The sequence below is a fragment of the Taeniopygia guttata genome, chromosome 7 (assembly GCF_048771995.1).
Source record: "Taeniopygia guttata chromosome 7, bTaeGut7.mat, whole genome shotgun sequence".
Taxonomy (NCBI): domain Eukaryota; kingdom Metazoa; phylum Chordata; class Aves; order Passeriformes; family Estrildidae; genus Taeniopygia; species Taeniopygia guttata.
This window is the reverse complement of record NC_133032.1, coordinates 35,752,501-35,770,000: the sequence shown is the minus strand read 5'-3', so window position 1 is coordinate 35,770,000 and position 17,500 is coordinate 35,752,501. Positions and strand designations below refer to the sequence as shown.

Below are 17,500 nucleotides of genomic sequence, written 5' to 3'. Positions count from 1 at the left end.
TTGGTGAAATTTTATTATTTCAGAAGAACTTGGGAACTTCAGAAATGGAAGACCATTAGCTTGATGATTCCATTACTGAATCTAAAAATAACTCTATATTACTTTCATTGAAAAGGTACTTAGACTGTTTAGTATATTGTAAAACTCAAGGATAAGAGTACCAAATTTCCAAGTTAGACAGTCAGTTACCAAACCCAACTTAGACATGGGTTCTGAATTGTATTGGATAGCTAATGGCAAATAATTCTGGGATTATTTTGAGTTAAAGGACTACATTCCCAGAATATTAAAATAGTATCTATTACTCTTTGTAATCACTATACCTAAGAGAAACCTTTTATTAGGAGAAAATCAGATTTTTTTAATGTGTTGCTCTATAAAAAAATGTGTTTTATTGTTCTGTTGGTTGTGCTGCAGTAAAATCAGGAAGCCACAGAAGTAGATCAGGTACCACTGATCTTGGCATTAGGGCAAAATAGCCACCTTTTTTGGACAGAGAAGCCAAGGGACTGCTGAAAATAGCAGTAGGTGAACAATTGGGACTGGAGGTGGAGGAACAAGGAGGCTTCCTGCATCTCTTGGCCATTAGATGATGGTACTTAGTGCTGGCACTGAAGCTGCTTCTAACTGATGTCACAGCTTGGATGGGTGAATCACAAAGTCATTTAGTTTGGAAAAGCCCTATTTTGGAAAAGCCCTATAAGATCATTAAGACCAACTGTGGTTTGGAAATTCCAGAAAAATACTCCAAGGTGGTTTTCTGTTTTGCGAATTCTTTGTCTTGTTTGAGGATTCTTTGATTTGTAGTATTTTCCTTGCATGTAACTTCAGCCCTTTCCATTGATTCAGAAAATTCTGTATTCCTGTTTACTCCCAGACACTGAATTTCAAATTTTTTGTCTTTTTTTTTTCCCCCCTTGATGAAGTTAACTCAGGAAATTAATTTTGTCACTTTTAACTCTAAGCATCTGAATATAAATTTATCATTAGGGAACTTAAGGCCTCTTTTTGAGCTTGCTTATCTAGTTTTCTGCAAGTTGTAACTTAAAATGAACAGTTAATTATAACAAGAGGTACCTGATGTAGACTACACCCTCTAAGTTTGCATTAATCTGTTTTTAACGTGCTGTGTATAACTATGAGCAGTCTACAGAAAATGTGTTGTATTATTATTGAATAAGAAAGTGAAGAAATCTGACTTCCCACAGTGACTCTTCTTCCCTCCAGCCTTGAACAAATCCCACTGGCAGTGGGAGGCTCTGGGAAGTTCTCTGTTATAAATCTGGGTTTTAGGTGTTGGTTAGTCATTCCCAGGAGGCTTCATACACATTTTAGCTGAGAGTCTCCAGCTAAACATTTATTAAAGGTGAGGTCAGGCAAAGGGCTGGCTGCAGTTGAGGAAGAGCTGAAGGAAGTGCAGAGAGCAGCTGAAGTGGTTGGTTCCTGGAAGAACTGAGCCTGTGATTCATCCCTTTGGAAGTGAAGGAGGAGAAAGCAGTGCCAGTTAAATATCACACAGGGTTATGAGAAACATCCCAACCATGGGGAGAGATGGCTGTCTTTCAGCATCTTTATTCCCTGCAGCTGTGATGTGTGAGCTCAGGAAGATGCCTGAACATTGATATTTTCAGAGTTCAATAGCCACGCTTGTTATGGAAGGCGGTTACTGAGAATTGACAGAAGAAACTATTTTTGAGGGGAGTTTCCAAGTAGAGATCGTATTTCTCCTTTAGTGTGCAACAAACCCAGGATATTTGAATGGTTGTCAGATCTGGGGGAAAGGGAGAATAACTTCTCTGTGGTAAAATACTGCAAAGGAAATAATCAGCCTCCTTCAGAACTGGTATTTTTTATTGTTTGTAGGTGCAAATTCAAAAGTGACTCAGATCAAATGTGTCAGAAGTAATTTGAGTGTTTGGTATTTTAAATCTAATGGCACTGTTTCCACAAAAACTCCTGGCTGCTTTTAAAACATTTATATATACTTTTCTGCCTTTTATACAAATTCATGAAATAAGGTCCTTGAAGACACTGAAAAATTTAAGCTGGTCATTCTTGCTGAAGTAAAGTGATGAAAAAAATGTTAAGAGAATACATCTGTAGATAAATACAGCCCTTTCCTCTCTGTGCTATTTGAAGATGTGTTCAGGCTGTTTGAGTGCAAAATAATGGCAAATTTTCACCTTCGATATCTATCACTGTGTTACTAGTATGAGGTTATTTTTTTAATGAGTCACTGCCAGGCACTGAAGAAGTAAGTTAGAAAATATTTTAAGAAGAGGTGTATTAAAAAAAAAAAAAAAACCAAAACCAAAAAACAAACCCAAAATTGTGCATGTAGACTTTATTTTGTGTGCCTCACAGCTTTAGTAGAAATGGAAAACAGGGAAAGCTGGGATAAATGGGAAAAGAAATAAAGAAATGGTTGAAAATTAAAGGCATGGTGATGACCAGACAGAAAAGGGAGCTGAAATTCTGTAGTTTTGGGGACTGTGACGTACTGCAGTGACTGGTGAGCTCCTTTCAGTGGAGAAATTTTCCCAAATATCCAAACCAAACCTCCCTGGCAGAATTCCTCTCATCCTTTCAGTTTTTGTTTGGGAGCAGAGCCTGACCCACCTGGCAGCACACTTCTGTCAGGGAGCTGTGCAGAGCCAGAAGGTCCCCCCGAGGCCCCTTTCTGCAGGCTGAGCCTCCCCAGCCCCACAAAAATGGGCTCTGAGACACGAACCCCAAAGCCTCTGGCTCCAGTCTTTGCTCCAAGCAATTTTCTGAGCATCCAAAGGAGCACAAACCTTATTAAAAAAAAAACCAAAAAACAACAAAACAGGACTTATATTAATTTTAAGGTGATTTCCTCTAAAAAGACTCTCAGAATGGGTTTTCAATTAACAATCTAGTTTACATAAAAGGCACATATTGATGAACATAGTCCATGGCTTTTTGCTCAGTCCCGTTATTCTCCTCTAATTCATATGCAGAAGCAAAGATTTCCAGTGATCTCACTGTTTACCAAAATCTGAGGGACTTAGAGGTTAATGTTTTTTTCTCTTTTTCTGGTGAGAGTTCTATCTTCCCTTTTCTTCACAAGGAACAGTAAAGGAAAAGGAGGAATCTTCTTCCAGAAAGCACCCAAAGGTACTGATAATCCATCAAGAGTTAGCTGGATGCTTTTGTGAGAGCTGAAAATTCCCCAACACTTATTTGGCATAAAATTCTTCTGATTTTCTGACAGCCTGATATTTGCCTATTCATATTTATAATTATTTTCAATGCCAGATCTCAGTGATTGACAAATCTGGGTTGCCCATCCTGCTATGAGCCATTCTCCTGCAAAAAGACAGAATGAGATTAGTACAAACATGATTGTGAGAATAATGAAAGTAAAACAATGTTCTTTATGCTTATTCATGTGAAAATACTGGTGGGGCACCTCTTAAATTAATCATACAGCCCTCTTTAAATATATCTGATCATGAACCTTACCTTCAAATCAGAGCCAGTTATATGAGAAGAGCTGATTGCACTCAAATTGTGGAGAGGATTTTTTTTTCCTCAGAAATTGCTTCTTTTTAAAAAAAAAACCCCATATTTTAAGAATTCTGACTTCAGACAAATAATCCAAAATTGATGCTTGATTGAAGCTAAAGAACCAAACACAATTTGTTGTGAGTTCAAAATTGTAGTGAAAATACTACCCTTCTGTTTGAAGGGCCTCCTAAAATATCCCAGTGGTTATTAGTGGTGACTTGAATCAGTTGGAGGTATAGACATATTTGGTATCAGAACAAAAAAGAAACACTTAGTATTTTTAAATCCCTGAGGCTTAAAGATCATACAATGTTGTTATATTTGATGTGGTACATCAAGCTGTCTATCTAAAATTTTTTTAAAAGATGGACCTGTATCTTTGCAGGCTTGCTATACTATGAGTATATATTAAATTTATTAATTTATTTATTTGTATGATTTTAAGCCTTCTCTTGTTAAAGCATTTTTTCCTTAAGGCATTGACATGAATAAATGCCTTCATAGAGCTGCAGTTCTTGAGTCCACTTTGCCCTGTCACAGTGGGTTGGGTTTTCTATTAGAGAAGGACCTCAGAACATGAAAGTCCAGCTCTGTGCAGGGGCTCAGATTAGATCTGAATGCAAGGAAAGGCAACAAAGGTCCACAGAATATCTGGAATCTGCAAATACTTCCTGTGCTTAACCTACACTTTCGTTGCGTGACTGTAAAGAACAGCAAATCTTTGTTCTTTCCCCTCTCAATTCCCATTCAGTCAGCCCAGAGACACAGGAGAAAGGTTTTGGGGGGCAAAGCTGTTATCAGCCTTCCTACAGTTTGCATCTGATTCTGTCAACAGTGAGTACATCAAACCCAAGAGCTTACAGCCAGTTTTAAACATCAGAAAAGTTTTGTAAAAACATATAAATATATATATATATATATATATAATTATAAATTAATATGGATGGATATTATGAGTGTGAAGTTACTTTATGCCTTTAAAGTTTAACTTATATTTGAGTTGGTAAGAGCCACAGATCTGTTTTTGGATTCATTGATTCAGAAGGGAATTACATCTGGCTTAGGTGGAGGAAGAGTTTTCTTTGCTAAGATCCCCAGATGTTCAAGTGGGGTAATTAGACTTCTAAAAAGTCACCGAATAATGTCCTGAGTTGGAAAGATCCTCAAGGGTCATCGAAGTTCAACTCCTGGCCCTGCACGGGACCCCCCCACGTAAGGCTCATCCATTTATGAAAACCCACTAGGGCATTTCTTGGGTCTATAACCCAGGAGGTTTTGCTAGTCAGGTTTATTTAATAAAAAGATAAGACTGTCTCAGAAAGGCCTTTCTTATCCTCTGTGCCTGTCAGGAAGGTGTTGGTTTAGCAGCCTCAGGTCTGGTGGATCTGTGCACAGGTAGGGTTGCTGACCATAGGTTCAGTGATGCATGTGCAGGGTACAGAAGGTTATAGCCTACAGTTACTTGGAGCTAGAAATGTGGAAAGAAAAATAGTCCATTGCTTCTCACAGCTCAGCTCATGTGATTTGAATCTGGAATGAATTAGCAGACTAATCCTGTTTCTGGATCATCAGCTGCAGAGGTATTGTCAAAGAACTGGTGTCCCTATTCACTGGAACACCTGTATGTAAAGCCACGTCTTAATTGTTCAGGCATGCTGAATCAGACTCCTCTGCCTCAGAACAGAATAGAAAATATAAATGTATGGAATGTCCCAATCATCATCCTTATTCTTTTCCTCATCTCAACAAGGTTGCTGTTTTGGCAAACCCTTGTGAAAGCAATCCACTCTTTTCAGTTAAAAGCCATTCATATGGCGACAAACCACCGTTCTTCCCTTTATATCTGTGTTCATTCATTGCAACTCCAAAGCTTCCAGCTTACTTCTTGGATTTATAGCCAGCTGGCTGGTGTGTGTAACATGAACATGTTCTGACTGTGCATGACACGTTTTTATCTCGTTTAACCCATAATTGTCGTGTTCACTCCAGGCCACAGCTCACCTGTGGATACTTAATGTTGACTGTGCAAGTTCCCAAAGTCATTTCCATCTCCTCACTTCTGACAATCTGCTGTTATTAAGTTAAAAATAAAGCTCAGCCCTGAAACAACCACCCAAAACCCCCTCCTTGGAACAGATTTGGATAAAATGAATGTGTTCGAGATGGTGGGCCATAGCTGAGCCAGCTCCTGTGGGATTAGTGCCCACGTTTTGGCATTTAAAATAAACTTTGGATATACTTTTTAGCACAAGTGCTTTAATAGCAAGTGAGGAGGGGGTGGTAAGGCAGAGAAGGATATATGGACTTCTTTTTTCCTTGATGGCTGAGTTTTCCAAGGTTAGTCTGATAAGTGATACCTGTGTATTAGCAGGTTTCTGTAGTCTTAGAAGTCAAAGAAATTCAGTGGGAATGAAATGCTGAAATATCTGCCCCAAGTTACTGAATCATCAATGAGAAGCTTTCATTCAAAGCATGAATATTAAAATTTATTACCATACTTCAGCTTTGCAGGAAATACAATATGTTATTATTTTTTCCTTTATGCAACACCGCTGGTTGCTAAAAGCAGCAATAGAACCATTAATTAATAGTAGTAGTCCTGGATAATGTCATAATAAGCAATACAACGTATTAAAGCACATTAATTCTTGCCAGCTATCAGGAGGAACTTTGAGATATTTGAAAGGCCCATTAGGTTTGTTTACATTCTGAGTGGAAGCTGGTATGCTTTGGCAGGGGCTGAACCACACTTTAGTACTTCACTCCAATGGTGTTGAATTTCCTGACTGTCGTGCACAGTCTGTAATATATTGTCACCACTTCAGGGCAGCCTGGCTCTCCAGGACAGAGGGAACAACCCAGACCAGGGCATTCCCCAAAAATAGGGTGTCTTTGCTGCCATAAAAATGAAAATAACTGAAATTATACATAACAGAAGCAATTTTCCACAATGGAAAAGGTGATCCAAGAATCAAACCCATGCCTTCAGGTGTATTAACCTAACAGAGCAACAAAAATATGCTGGGCTTTAAATTGCACTAACAATCTGGAAAGTATTTTCCAACTGGGGTTATGTTAAGTGTTAATAGTGAAACCTAGGTGCTTTTTCCTTTGATCTCTCTTCGAGCTCATATAGAATAATAGGATCAAAATAAAATGCCATTTATATGAACACCTTGTTCTTTTGATCTCAGCACCAAAAATTCTGTCTGCAGCTACAGCCTAGGAAACAGTGCATCTGCTCCTTTTAGTTGGACCTTCTAGTTATCATAACTTTTAATAAGTGGTGTCACAGCCAATTTTCTGTGCAGTTCATGAACTTAGTCGTCATTTTTGCCCTAAGAATCTTTAACTACCCTTACAGAAGAATTTAAAATAAGGTATACAGGACCTGTAAACTATTGGCTTCTGATTGGTTGTGCATATGCATGTCGAGTGTATGATTTAAACATCTGTATACTGCAATGTTTCAAAGTATAGAGTTAGTTGTTCTTGGAGTACTTGGGCAAAACTGTTGAATTAGTGTAGGCTGAATGAGAGACAATATTTGAGGGGGAAAAACAGTTGGGGTGGTTTTGATAGGTGCTAGATTCAGGATCCCTGCTTTTTCCATTAGGGAGGTGATGGGCCCTGTGATGTCTGGGTGGTGGCCAAGCCTTTCTCTTTATGGCCCATGTCTGAAGGAAAGAGCACAGAAGGATTACACCTGGTAGTTATGGATCCCATTAGTTTTATGTCAAAGGCAGATGGTCCATGGATGGTCCATGCTCATTTACATGAGCATCTTTCAGCTCGTTATTCCCCAGGGCTGATGGTCAGCATGTCCTGTGGAAGCAATTGTGAGCACTTCAAGTAAAGCCACTTCCTCGTGCTCTTTCAAATCTCTTAGCCAGATTCATTCTTCTCTTTGACTGCCCCAAAGCAGCTGAGCTGTTTATTCTGATGACTGATGGTGTCTCATTGTGATCCCTGCTTTAGCTGTTGGAACCTCCCAGAGCAGAGGAGCTGGGCACGAAGCACTGTGCCAAATGAAAGCAAATAAACCCAGGTCCTGCAGTTCACCAGTGTCATAATTGCTGCTGCCCAGGAAGAGGGATTAACAAGTGAAGAAACACTAGCTAGGAGAGATCCAGTGGCCAAGCAGAGTCTCGGGTGTCAAATGTCTCTCTCAGGCTTTGCATCCCTCTGTAATTTATATTTAGCTGCTAGGCTGGTGTGATAGCAGCAGTCAGCTTGTGAGGAACACTGCTGGGAAAGTGTTCAGGCTCTTGCTGAAATGGCTGCACTTGAGCTTGTGACACAAGAGCTATCCTCCAGCAAGTTTTGTTGTTTTTTTTTTTTTGCAGACTTAGTTGGCTCTCTGCACTCGGTCACAAGGCAGGAGTGTTCCAGAGAGCCATAAGCATGGCTATACCCTATAACCCTCTTCTTATAAAGTAGTGCAGTGTAATTCATTGTGTGCAATAAAGATACTGAGCTGGTTTGAGCACGAGAAGCAGCAAGGATGTGTTTGTGCAGCACTGCCCTGGGACTGAGGCATCCTGCTGGGATCAGGTCTCCCTGCTAATGCAGCCACTCTGCCTCCAGTCCTTCCCGGGGCAGTACAGAACTAATGGAGGAAAGTTTGCTGCTGCAACTGTCCTGAAAGGCAGAATCTGCCCAACTCTTAATTTGAGCAGGTTATATGTCCCTGTTCATCTTCCTCCAGTTCTCATTTCCTTTCCCAGAATTCCTATACTTTTTTTTTTTTTTTGCGTCAATTAAAGGAAGGTTGTGGGACTCTTTGGCCAAGGAGTTAAAAAACGACAAAGATTGGTAGTTTCCCCCCTACAATAGGAATGTGATTGCCCTAGTTCTGTGGTTAGCTTGAAACAAGTCAGCTCTGTCATGAAATCAGTGGGGTACAAGTTAATACAAGGTAGTAAAGGAATAAAACAGCAAAGTCCACAGTCTTTTATGACAAGACCAGTATGATCCTGCTGCAATATAAGGCCCTGCTGTGAATGGTATTTTCTGATGCCTGGATAAGTGCAATTTACATATATACAAAGTGTATGAATAAAGTTATAAAAGTATACTTCGTATTTTACGGTTTTTCCCCCTTTAAAGTAATTTTCTATTGTTCAAACTTTCAGCTTTCACTGGTTTTGTTTCCAAAAACCCCAAAAGGAAAAGAAAATAACAAAAGTCCATAAAGGCAAAAGGGATATGTTCTCATTTCAGTTCACAGAATTTCCTGCCTTTAAACAATACAAATATATGCCCTTAGGTTTCCAACATGCTGGAAGGATACTGAATCCTTGAAACAGATCAAATTAAAAGCAAGTCCACTATAGAAACATCAAGTTGTAGCAATGTGTCCAATAGATCTCAACAAGAATTTGTTGAGGGGGTTTTAACCACGTTGCCTAGACTTACAAAATCCTAAACTGCTGAATCCATGAGTGAATAAACACTTAAAAACTGCAAATTCTAGGCTGAACTGTGCACAAGTAAAATCTGATGCTTAATTAATTGTTACCTGTTCATTCAAAGCATTTATTTAAGAAAACTTTGAAATGTATCCAGAAGCAGAGTGGGCATGAGCAGTTTTTAATGTCACAGATAGCTCAGTGATGGGCCACCAGTGTTTTACAGAATTTCCAGGGACTGTGGCTCCCCAGGGATTCTTCTGGCACCCAGATGCTGAAAGCCAGATGATCAAGGATCGTAGATCAGCATCACCATCATCCTGATTTATACCAGAAGGGAGTCCAAGGGTTTTGTGGGGCTTTTCCCCCTGTAATGACACTGCTACTAATAGTATTAATATTTTTAAAGCTTTTTGATAAAAACCTCATCCTTTCAGAGCAAAAGTGAAGACTTCTGGTGTTTGAACAGCAAATGAGATTGGGATCTACTGTCAAAGCTGGGATTAGAACTTGGAATTTCCTCTAGTCCACACTGCCTGGTTGAGATACAAATGCTACACATTTAAACTTCAGTTGTAGCACAAAAGCAAAATGCAAATTAATATAGTAACACATTTTCAAATGGAGGTCAAAGTCTCTGCATTACCAGGTGAGGGGCAGAGCCAGTTTACTGGAATGCCCTGTGGCTGGCATAGTTCTGCGACAGGAAAAAAATGCATTTATCTTACCATTTAAATATTACATTATTGACAAAGTGTGGTTTAAATTTTGGTGTGCATACAATTATTATTTTTAATTAGTTTCCCTGGCTTTTTTCAGTTATACCTTCATGTGAAAGCAGGCTTCATTACTTATTTATTTCTTGGGGTACCTGAGAAAACCTCAAATAGTTCAGGTGAAGTATGTTTTCCTGAGAAGCACACAGAAATTTGCATTTGCGCAGGCGGGTGAATTATCAAAACCAGATGTAAGCAAGTGGAACATTTTACATAAATTTATTAAAATCATTATTTACCTGTAAGTTATAAGAAGGGCTTAGTTGCACTAGTTTGCTGCCAATATGTACTGCCAATAATCTGCCAAAAAGCAGCTTGCTGACAAAATCCCTGAAATGGTTTGCTTATGATTGCACAGAACGTTACAACCCCGAGTCAAATGAAAACCTACTATAAACGAACTCTTTGATGGTGGATTTGCTGGAATATGGTATTGATATATGGTGTACAGTTTATATGGATTATGTATACTGTGCAAGAAATATGGATATCTATTAAGGGTAACATGATATGTAATTGGTTGGGACAGTTATTGTTTTCAGTGTTTGCTAGGAATAAGATCACAGGGTGACTCCTCAGTTCTGAAATACAGATTATTCCTGTGCTGCCCAAAGCACCAGCAGGCCATTTCTCCAATTAATACAGAAAAGCTATTGAGAATGTAAAATATCTGACATCTATACAGAGTAATTTTAAAGGCAACTTTACTTCTAGGAACAATTTATACATTACATAAACTTGTATTTTTCATCCAAGTATCATTTCGAGAATAGCAAGCCTAAATATTGGAGGCCATGGGGAAACATAATATTACGATAATGTTCTTTGGTGCGGTTTGGAAGGTTTTAGGAAACATTTGGAAGTATTTTTCTCATAAAGTCACTTAACTATTGAAGTGTTATGCTAGCACTCCCTTCTGCATTGTGTATGTTGCAAAGCAGCCTAGTTAAAGGGGACATTCATCCCCTATATCCTGATTAGAAGTACTTCCAAAAACCAGGAAATTATATGTTATAGGATCCTGGATTTAGTTTAATTAAAAGAAAAAAAAAAATATTTCAGGTGTGGTACCAGTTTTCAAGCATCCATTTCCAGTTGTGTTAAGCAAGAGGAGAGAACTTTGGGTAAAACTCTTTGTGAAATTTGCATTCTCTGAATAAGCACTTGAGAGTTCAGCTAGGGTTTTTTTGCTGTTTAAGGAAGCACTAGTGAACATGACCAATCCTTTAGAATCCTAAAGAACCTTAAAAACCTCGTAATTCTCAGAAGTCTAACTTTTTTTCTCCCCATAGTGCAATCTTTTGAACTTCTGCTAAAGCAGAGCTTAAGTCAACAATTTCTAAATTTCTGGCAGATGTTACTAGGACTCTTAGAGCTCCAAAAGTTACTTGGTGTCATTGGTGCAGCAGATCTACATGGTCATAATGTTTAATTATAGAGAAAATTACTTCTTTTTTCTGAACTATTAATTAATCTATGTGTTCATATCTTGCACAAAAAACACATAAGTTATTTTCACCTGCACTATAAAATATGTATTTTAGTTCATTACCATCTTTCTGAGGAGCTCTTAAATTATTATCATTCCATTTCTGGAGAGTGATGGGCTCAGAAATTATAACTGCAGAGATTCTTGTAGTCAGTGTTAAAGAACTTCAGAGAATTGAAGACGTGAACTCAGAAATAATATATTTAGGGTCAAACTCAGTCTTATTTGATGTCAAAGAGAACTTTGCCTTTCACTTTGCCTGTTTCACTACAGACTAGTGTTTTGGATGGATTTTAGGGAGTAATTTTTGATACACTGACACTGGCTGCCCTGAGAAGCTGTGGCTGCCCCATCCCTGGAAGTTTCCAAGGCCAGGCTGGGGCAGCCTGCTCTAGTGGAAGGTGCCCCTGCCCATGACAGGATGTTGGAACTTGTCTTTGAGGTCCCTTCCAAGCACTCTGTCATCCTGTGAATGAGAGCTGAAGGACACTTTTGTTAAAATCCTGGTCCTATGGGGTGTGGGCTTTAGAGTATGCCTGTCACAGGGACCTTAATGTTAGAAATTCAAGTGTAACACTGAGGGGAAGGTTGAGAGCATCCTCCTTAGATTGACCTATAGATATGACATCTTAGAGCATTAAAAAACAGGACTGTTGTTGAATTGGCGTTAAATAGATAGGAAAGAAAAGTATAAATGTTAATTAGAAGTGAGAATTTTTGACAGTGTCAAATGTGACTGTTGGATATTGAGGGATTTCGCACAGAAATTATTTGGAAAAACAGGTGGAAGTTATAATTTGATGAAAGAGATTTATCCTATTGGCCTTCTTCTCTCTTTACTTTTGGGAGCTCTCTTGCTTTCCTCATCTTCCTTCCCCAATCAGATGGACCAAGTTGAGTGCAAGCCACCTGCCTGTGTTTGGTCTGATCCAGCCTCTCTTCTCCAGGACCACCTTTGGATCCTGCCTGCTCACCAGGCATCCATTGGAGTGTCAAGGTTGTTGCATTCAGCTAATTTGTTGCTAAAACAGCATTATTTTGGCTATTTTATCAGAAATAAGTCAGACCTTGTGGTATCCCTCCCTGGTTTATCTGTTGTCTAGGTTACACACCAGTGCTTCACTCTGGCCAGGAAGGAAGATGTCCTGGTCAGCTTCAGCTCTCTCCCATACTGTTGTTATTAAATATCTGCATGTTAAATAACAACAGTAAAATAAAATAAATGCAGTTAAACTGCATTCTTGGCCTTTGGTGGGAGTTAAAATTTGACTGGAGGAGGTTCTTGAGCAACCTGATTCATGAGCAATCCAGCTTCATGGGCCTTCCAACATCAGTGGTTCCCCGAGTTTCTCCTCTGCCATGGAAAAGAGAAGACAATACTCACACCTCAAATAAAATTTTGTATTTCTACATCCTGCAGTTTTCAAGCAGGGAAATCAGTGTAAACCATGCTTATTGTACCCAGGAAAAGGCACATTCTGCTGTGGGAAGACAAGCTGAGCTGCAGACCTTGGATTTTCTTTTGCAATGCCCTTCCCAGTGCTTAATCTTGTCTCTGTTCAGTTTTTTTTCTGTTCTCACTCTTTGCTCCTAATCCTTGTCCATGCTTATAAGCCCCTAATATTTATATGGCATTATCTGTGTTAGAGATTACTGCTGACAAGTAATCTCTTCCCTCTTCTGAATGAAGAATTACAGCCATTGCTGAAGATCAGAAAGTGAAATTAGATCCCTGAAAGTATGTGACAACTTCAATAAACCCTAATATCAAATTCCCTGAATATTGGGGATCTTCTTTCAAGCTTTTAGGTTGGAACTCTAGTACAGTGTCAGGACACCTGACCACACTCAGCAATATTTTTTTCTGCTGTAGGGCAAAATGTGACAGTAGTTGCAGAGAAAAAAAAAAAAATTAACTATGTCTATTCATCCAGTTTTGTAATTTTTTGCAATCTTTTGAGAAGTAGCTAAATAGAAACAGCATCAGTTTTACTGTTATCAACTGATTCATAATATTAAAGATAGAAATATAATTGTATGATTTTATATATAATTAAGTATATACTAATGGAGTCACTGTCTGTTCCAGTTTGGCACACAAAAATCTGGTGGTTTTTTTGTTTGTTTTTTTTTTTTTTTTAACTTTATTTCTTAGAGTAGAAGCAGCCAAATTCTTGAGTTTTGGAAAAACAACTTTGGTATTTCTACAGTGCTTGGTCAGTTATAGGTGTGCATGGCTTGGAGCAACCTTGTCTAGTGGAAGGTGTCCCTGCCCATGGCAGGAGGGTTGGAATGGGATGATCCTTAAAGTCCCTTCACGTTCAGAGCATTCCATAATTTTGTTATTTTTAAACTTTTTAATGGCAGTAGTAAAAAAAAAAACAAAAAAAACCAAAAAAACAAACCCATTGCACTTTCAGAACCCTAACTTTGCACCCAAATGGAACTACATTTACAGAAGAGCCAATTTTTATTACTTTAAAAAAAATTATTTATTTATTCCATCCATCCTTGCAGTCTCTTGAGGTGGTTGTGTAATTTGGTCTAACCTAAACCAGCACTCCAGTTCATCCTTCTAATGTGGTTTCTATTCATCGAGCAGTGACATCATGGCCCTTCCATCCTTTTTTGTTGTTGTTGTCTTTAATAAAATGGTGCACAAAGTGACTCTTGGTGCTATGGAAAAGAAACCAATCCCCATAAATAACTTTTCATTAGGGCAAATAAAGTGCAATGAATAAACACATACAGTGGAACATGGCAACATATTACAAAAAAGAAATGTGTGTGGGGAAAACACATTTCTGCTTCAGGGAAAAGTACAGGGAATTTCTTCAGAGTGGGGTTTTGTGGCATAAATGAAAAGAAAATATATAATATATAGGTTGTGAGTTTAAAAATCTGTTACTCACAGTAGCAAATATTTAGATTGAAACTCTGAATTTCAGGATATTGAATTTTTATTACACATTAACTTAGTTTAATATTTAACCCATCTTTTTAACTAAACATCTAGACCCAGTATGCAAAAAGGGAAAGTTTTCAAGGCTTACTCTTCGTAGAGCTTTCATAAAGTTTTAAGATTGACTGTTCAATGTGTTGGAAAGCCTCAAAAATCTGAATAAATAAAAGAAATTTGAAAATAAGTTGCCATACTAAAATTAGATATCTAAGTCCTCACTGTTTGTTCTGAACTTTCAGTGTTTAAATATATATGAGTTATGCATAAAAGTAAAACATTTACCATGTTTTTTTTAAATATAAGGGACAGTACCTTTTGGAATATGTTGAAAGTGTTAATATTTGTAAGCTTTGATAATAATTATTTTTCTGGACAGTTTCACATGTGCAAGAGTTCATTACAACAAGTTATTAATAATAAAATGCTTCTCCCATATTTAAAATAGAATGTTGCGGCACTTTTCTTGCATGAGCGTTGTGTTTTGTAACTAAGGTTGAGAAAAAATTTGTGTCCTTCTCAAAAATGAAATTCCACTTCTCTGCTATGGTAGCACTCTAGGTGGTTTTATAGAATCATGGAGTAGAAAGGACTTTAAAGATAATTTCATTCCACCCCCTGCCATGGGCAAGGAAACCTCCCACTATCCCAGGTTGCTCCAAGCCCTGTCCCACCTGGCCTTGGACACTTCCAGGGATCCAGGGGCAGCCACAGCTTCTCTGTGTAGTGTTTCACCACTTGTATGATTAAAAAAAAAAAAATTAAAAACATTTTTCTTATAGCTACTCTTTCAAGCCTGTGTCTGCCCCTGCTCCAGCCTTGTTTCTCCATAACCATCACGGTCATGTAGAAGTCCTGCATGCTCTTGATGTTTTAAATGACTGAGATCTGGGCAAGAACTGGATGGAGAGATACCTCTGGAAGGTGGCAGAAAAGAAGAATTAATGTGAGTCTGGAGGAGCAAAAATGTGCTGGAGAAAATGTAAACACAAAAAATGCACAAACTAGACATTGTCTTTTCCCAGCATGCTTTTGGGAAATGCACGAGAACAGGTTTAGATGACTTTGTGTTGTTATTAGTTTATTTTCAGGTCATTTATTTAAGTGTCATAAAGAACATTAGCTGGTGGTTAGGGACTCCAATATCCATTATATCATTCCAATCATGTGGACAAGTTTATACTACACATGATTTACAATGGTCTTTCCGCCGTAGAAATTGTTCTCCTCAGGTACAAGGTTTTATTCGTGGTTGTATTTAGCAAAATCCAAGTGGCTGAGCACAGAGATGTCTTCCAATCAAAGTCCAAAAATTAATGCCTTTCCACGAACACCATGGATTGCAGCAAGAGCTGTTTATGGCTCTCTGCCTACATCTTTTATCATGTCTCCACTGTTGTTAGTAAAATATACAGAACTACTTTATGCCAAAACAATGGAAGTTAATGCAGATAACTTGTTCCAAAGTTAACCATCAAATAAATCTCTCTCTCTCCTTTTTTTTTTTTTTTCAAACTGTTAAGTGAAATGGTGTTCTAAAACTTTAAAAAATTGTCAAGATGATGAATACTGTGTGTGTAATACAAGTAAATACCATGGAATTGATTGCACACACATGTCTTAAATAAAAGATATTAAAGAGTATATTCCAGAGAGAAATCGGTGGAGTTTTATCTAATATTATTAGGAATTCTGCAATGACAGATCAGATTTATAAGGGTTGAAAACTAAGGAGGAAACCTGTTCAGAAACAGAAGTGGTGCAGTGAGTGGATGGTTGGCCAGGAGATTAAAGACAGACAGGGGGATAGAGCCTTCCTAGGTAGCCTGACCTCTCACACCTCAAGCAATTTGTCTTAACAGCAGTAATTTTTCAAAATATCTTAGTTAAATTTGGGTTGGTAAATCAGTCCTTTCAGTGTAGTCACAACTTGGTAGTTTAAGAAAAACCTCTAACCTGTTTCTGCTTCAGCTTTTCCCATGTGTAAATATTTAAAAGTACATCCTGATGGGCCTGTGTTTGTGCTTCAGAGGAGCCACCAGCAGCCAGTGTTAGGTCTGTGACCAAAGGCTGAGGGAATTGGGATTGTGCAGCCTGGAGAAGAGAAGGCTCCAGGGAGACCTCAGAGTCCTTCCAGTGCCTAAAGGGCCTGCAGGAGAGTGAGCAGGGACATTGGACAAGGGATGGAAGGACAGGACAAGGGGGAATGGCTTCAACTGGCAGAGGGCAGTTAGATGGAGTATTGGAAAGAATTGTTCCCTGTGAGGGTGGGGAGACCCTGACACAGGGTGCCCAGAGAAGCTGTGGCTCCCCCATCCTGGAAGTGTCCAAGGCCAGGCTGGGTGAGCTTAGAGAAACCTGGGGTAGTGGAAGGTGTCCTCTTCCAACCCAAACCATTCCTTGATTGTAGGATTCTGTGTATGGAATTCAGCCATACCAAATTTGTACTTCTAAACACAGGGAATCTGTTGCTGTTCCTTGGGAGAAGAGGTCGATCCCCACCCAGCTCCATTCTCCTTTCAGATAATTGTAAAGAACAAGAAGGCCTCTATAGCTAGGATTGATTGCTATCAATCTTAGAAGTAATAGTGGCAGAAATTCCAAAACTTTCCTCGCAGAGTTGCCCTCTTTCTTGCATTATTTTCTTGTTTGCATTAGGTGTTTGCATTATTATTTATTTAGCAGGTAAATAGTTTTATTTTCCCTGTTGATACATGTGTCATTAGAGAATGCATTGTTTTATTTCACAGGTGTCACATTCACTAAAATAAAGTGGGTCTTCCTGAATTCATGTTGTCGTTTAGATGGGTGTAAAATATCAACCATATTTTACCTTTTAATGTGCTATTACTTAATTGGTCAGGTGAAACTTTAATCCAGCATAAACACAATACAGATTTTTTGTTTTTCCTCCCAGGTTCATGCCAGAGCATAAACTTGCTCGTTTGGAAAAGGTAATGGGTGTTAAAAGGAATGGAGATGCTTATCAGGAGGGGCTGCCTGGCCAGCAGGAGAGCAGAGCTGTAATGAAAACCAGTGATACACATCCTGAGTCTGGACTTTGTGAGCCCCAGCCTGGACTCTGCACCACACAGCACGAGGGGCAGCCCTGCCCACCAGCAGTCCCAGTCCAGGCTGAAGCACCAGAAAGTACAAATCCTTGTCAAGGGGAAGATAAGCAACATCTGACTTTTAACCTCTCTAATATCTTGAGTGGACTGGACTATCAGCAAAGACCTCTGCACATTGCCTGGCCTCACAGGTGGTAAGTGAACAAACCCAAACGCTGTGCCTTCAAAAGATTTATGGGTTTGGGTTGATCCTTTTTCTGTGA

At 38.8% G+C, this 17,500-nt stretch overlaps 1 protein-coding gene across 15 annotated transcripts in view; it reads left to right on the top strand.

Moving 5' to 3' along the window:
* GTDC1 (glycosyltransferase like domain containing 1) overlaps window positions 1-17,500 on the top strand; it is a 314,519-nt gene that overhangs the window by 251,641 nt on the left and 45,378 nt on the right. For 13 of the 15 annotated variants that reach the window (XR_012056851.1, XR_012056850.1, XM_072931740.1 and 10 more), the window contains one exon: window positions 17,084-17,431. The exons of the other annotated variants lie outside the window; for them this stretch is intronic. Coding sequence is in view for 11 of the 13 variants with exons in the window: in XM_072931740.1 (XP_072787841.1) it covers window positions 17,084-17,431 (348 nt within the window). In the remaining 2 variants the exon portion in view is untranslated. The remainder of the gene's footprint in view (window positions 1-17,083; window positions 17,432-17,500) is intronic. 15 annotated transcript variants of the gene reach the window in all.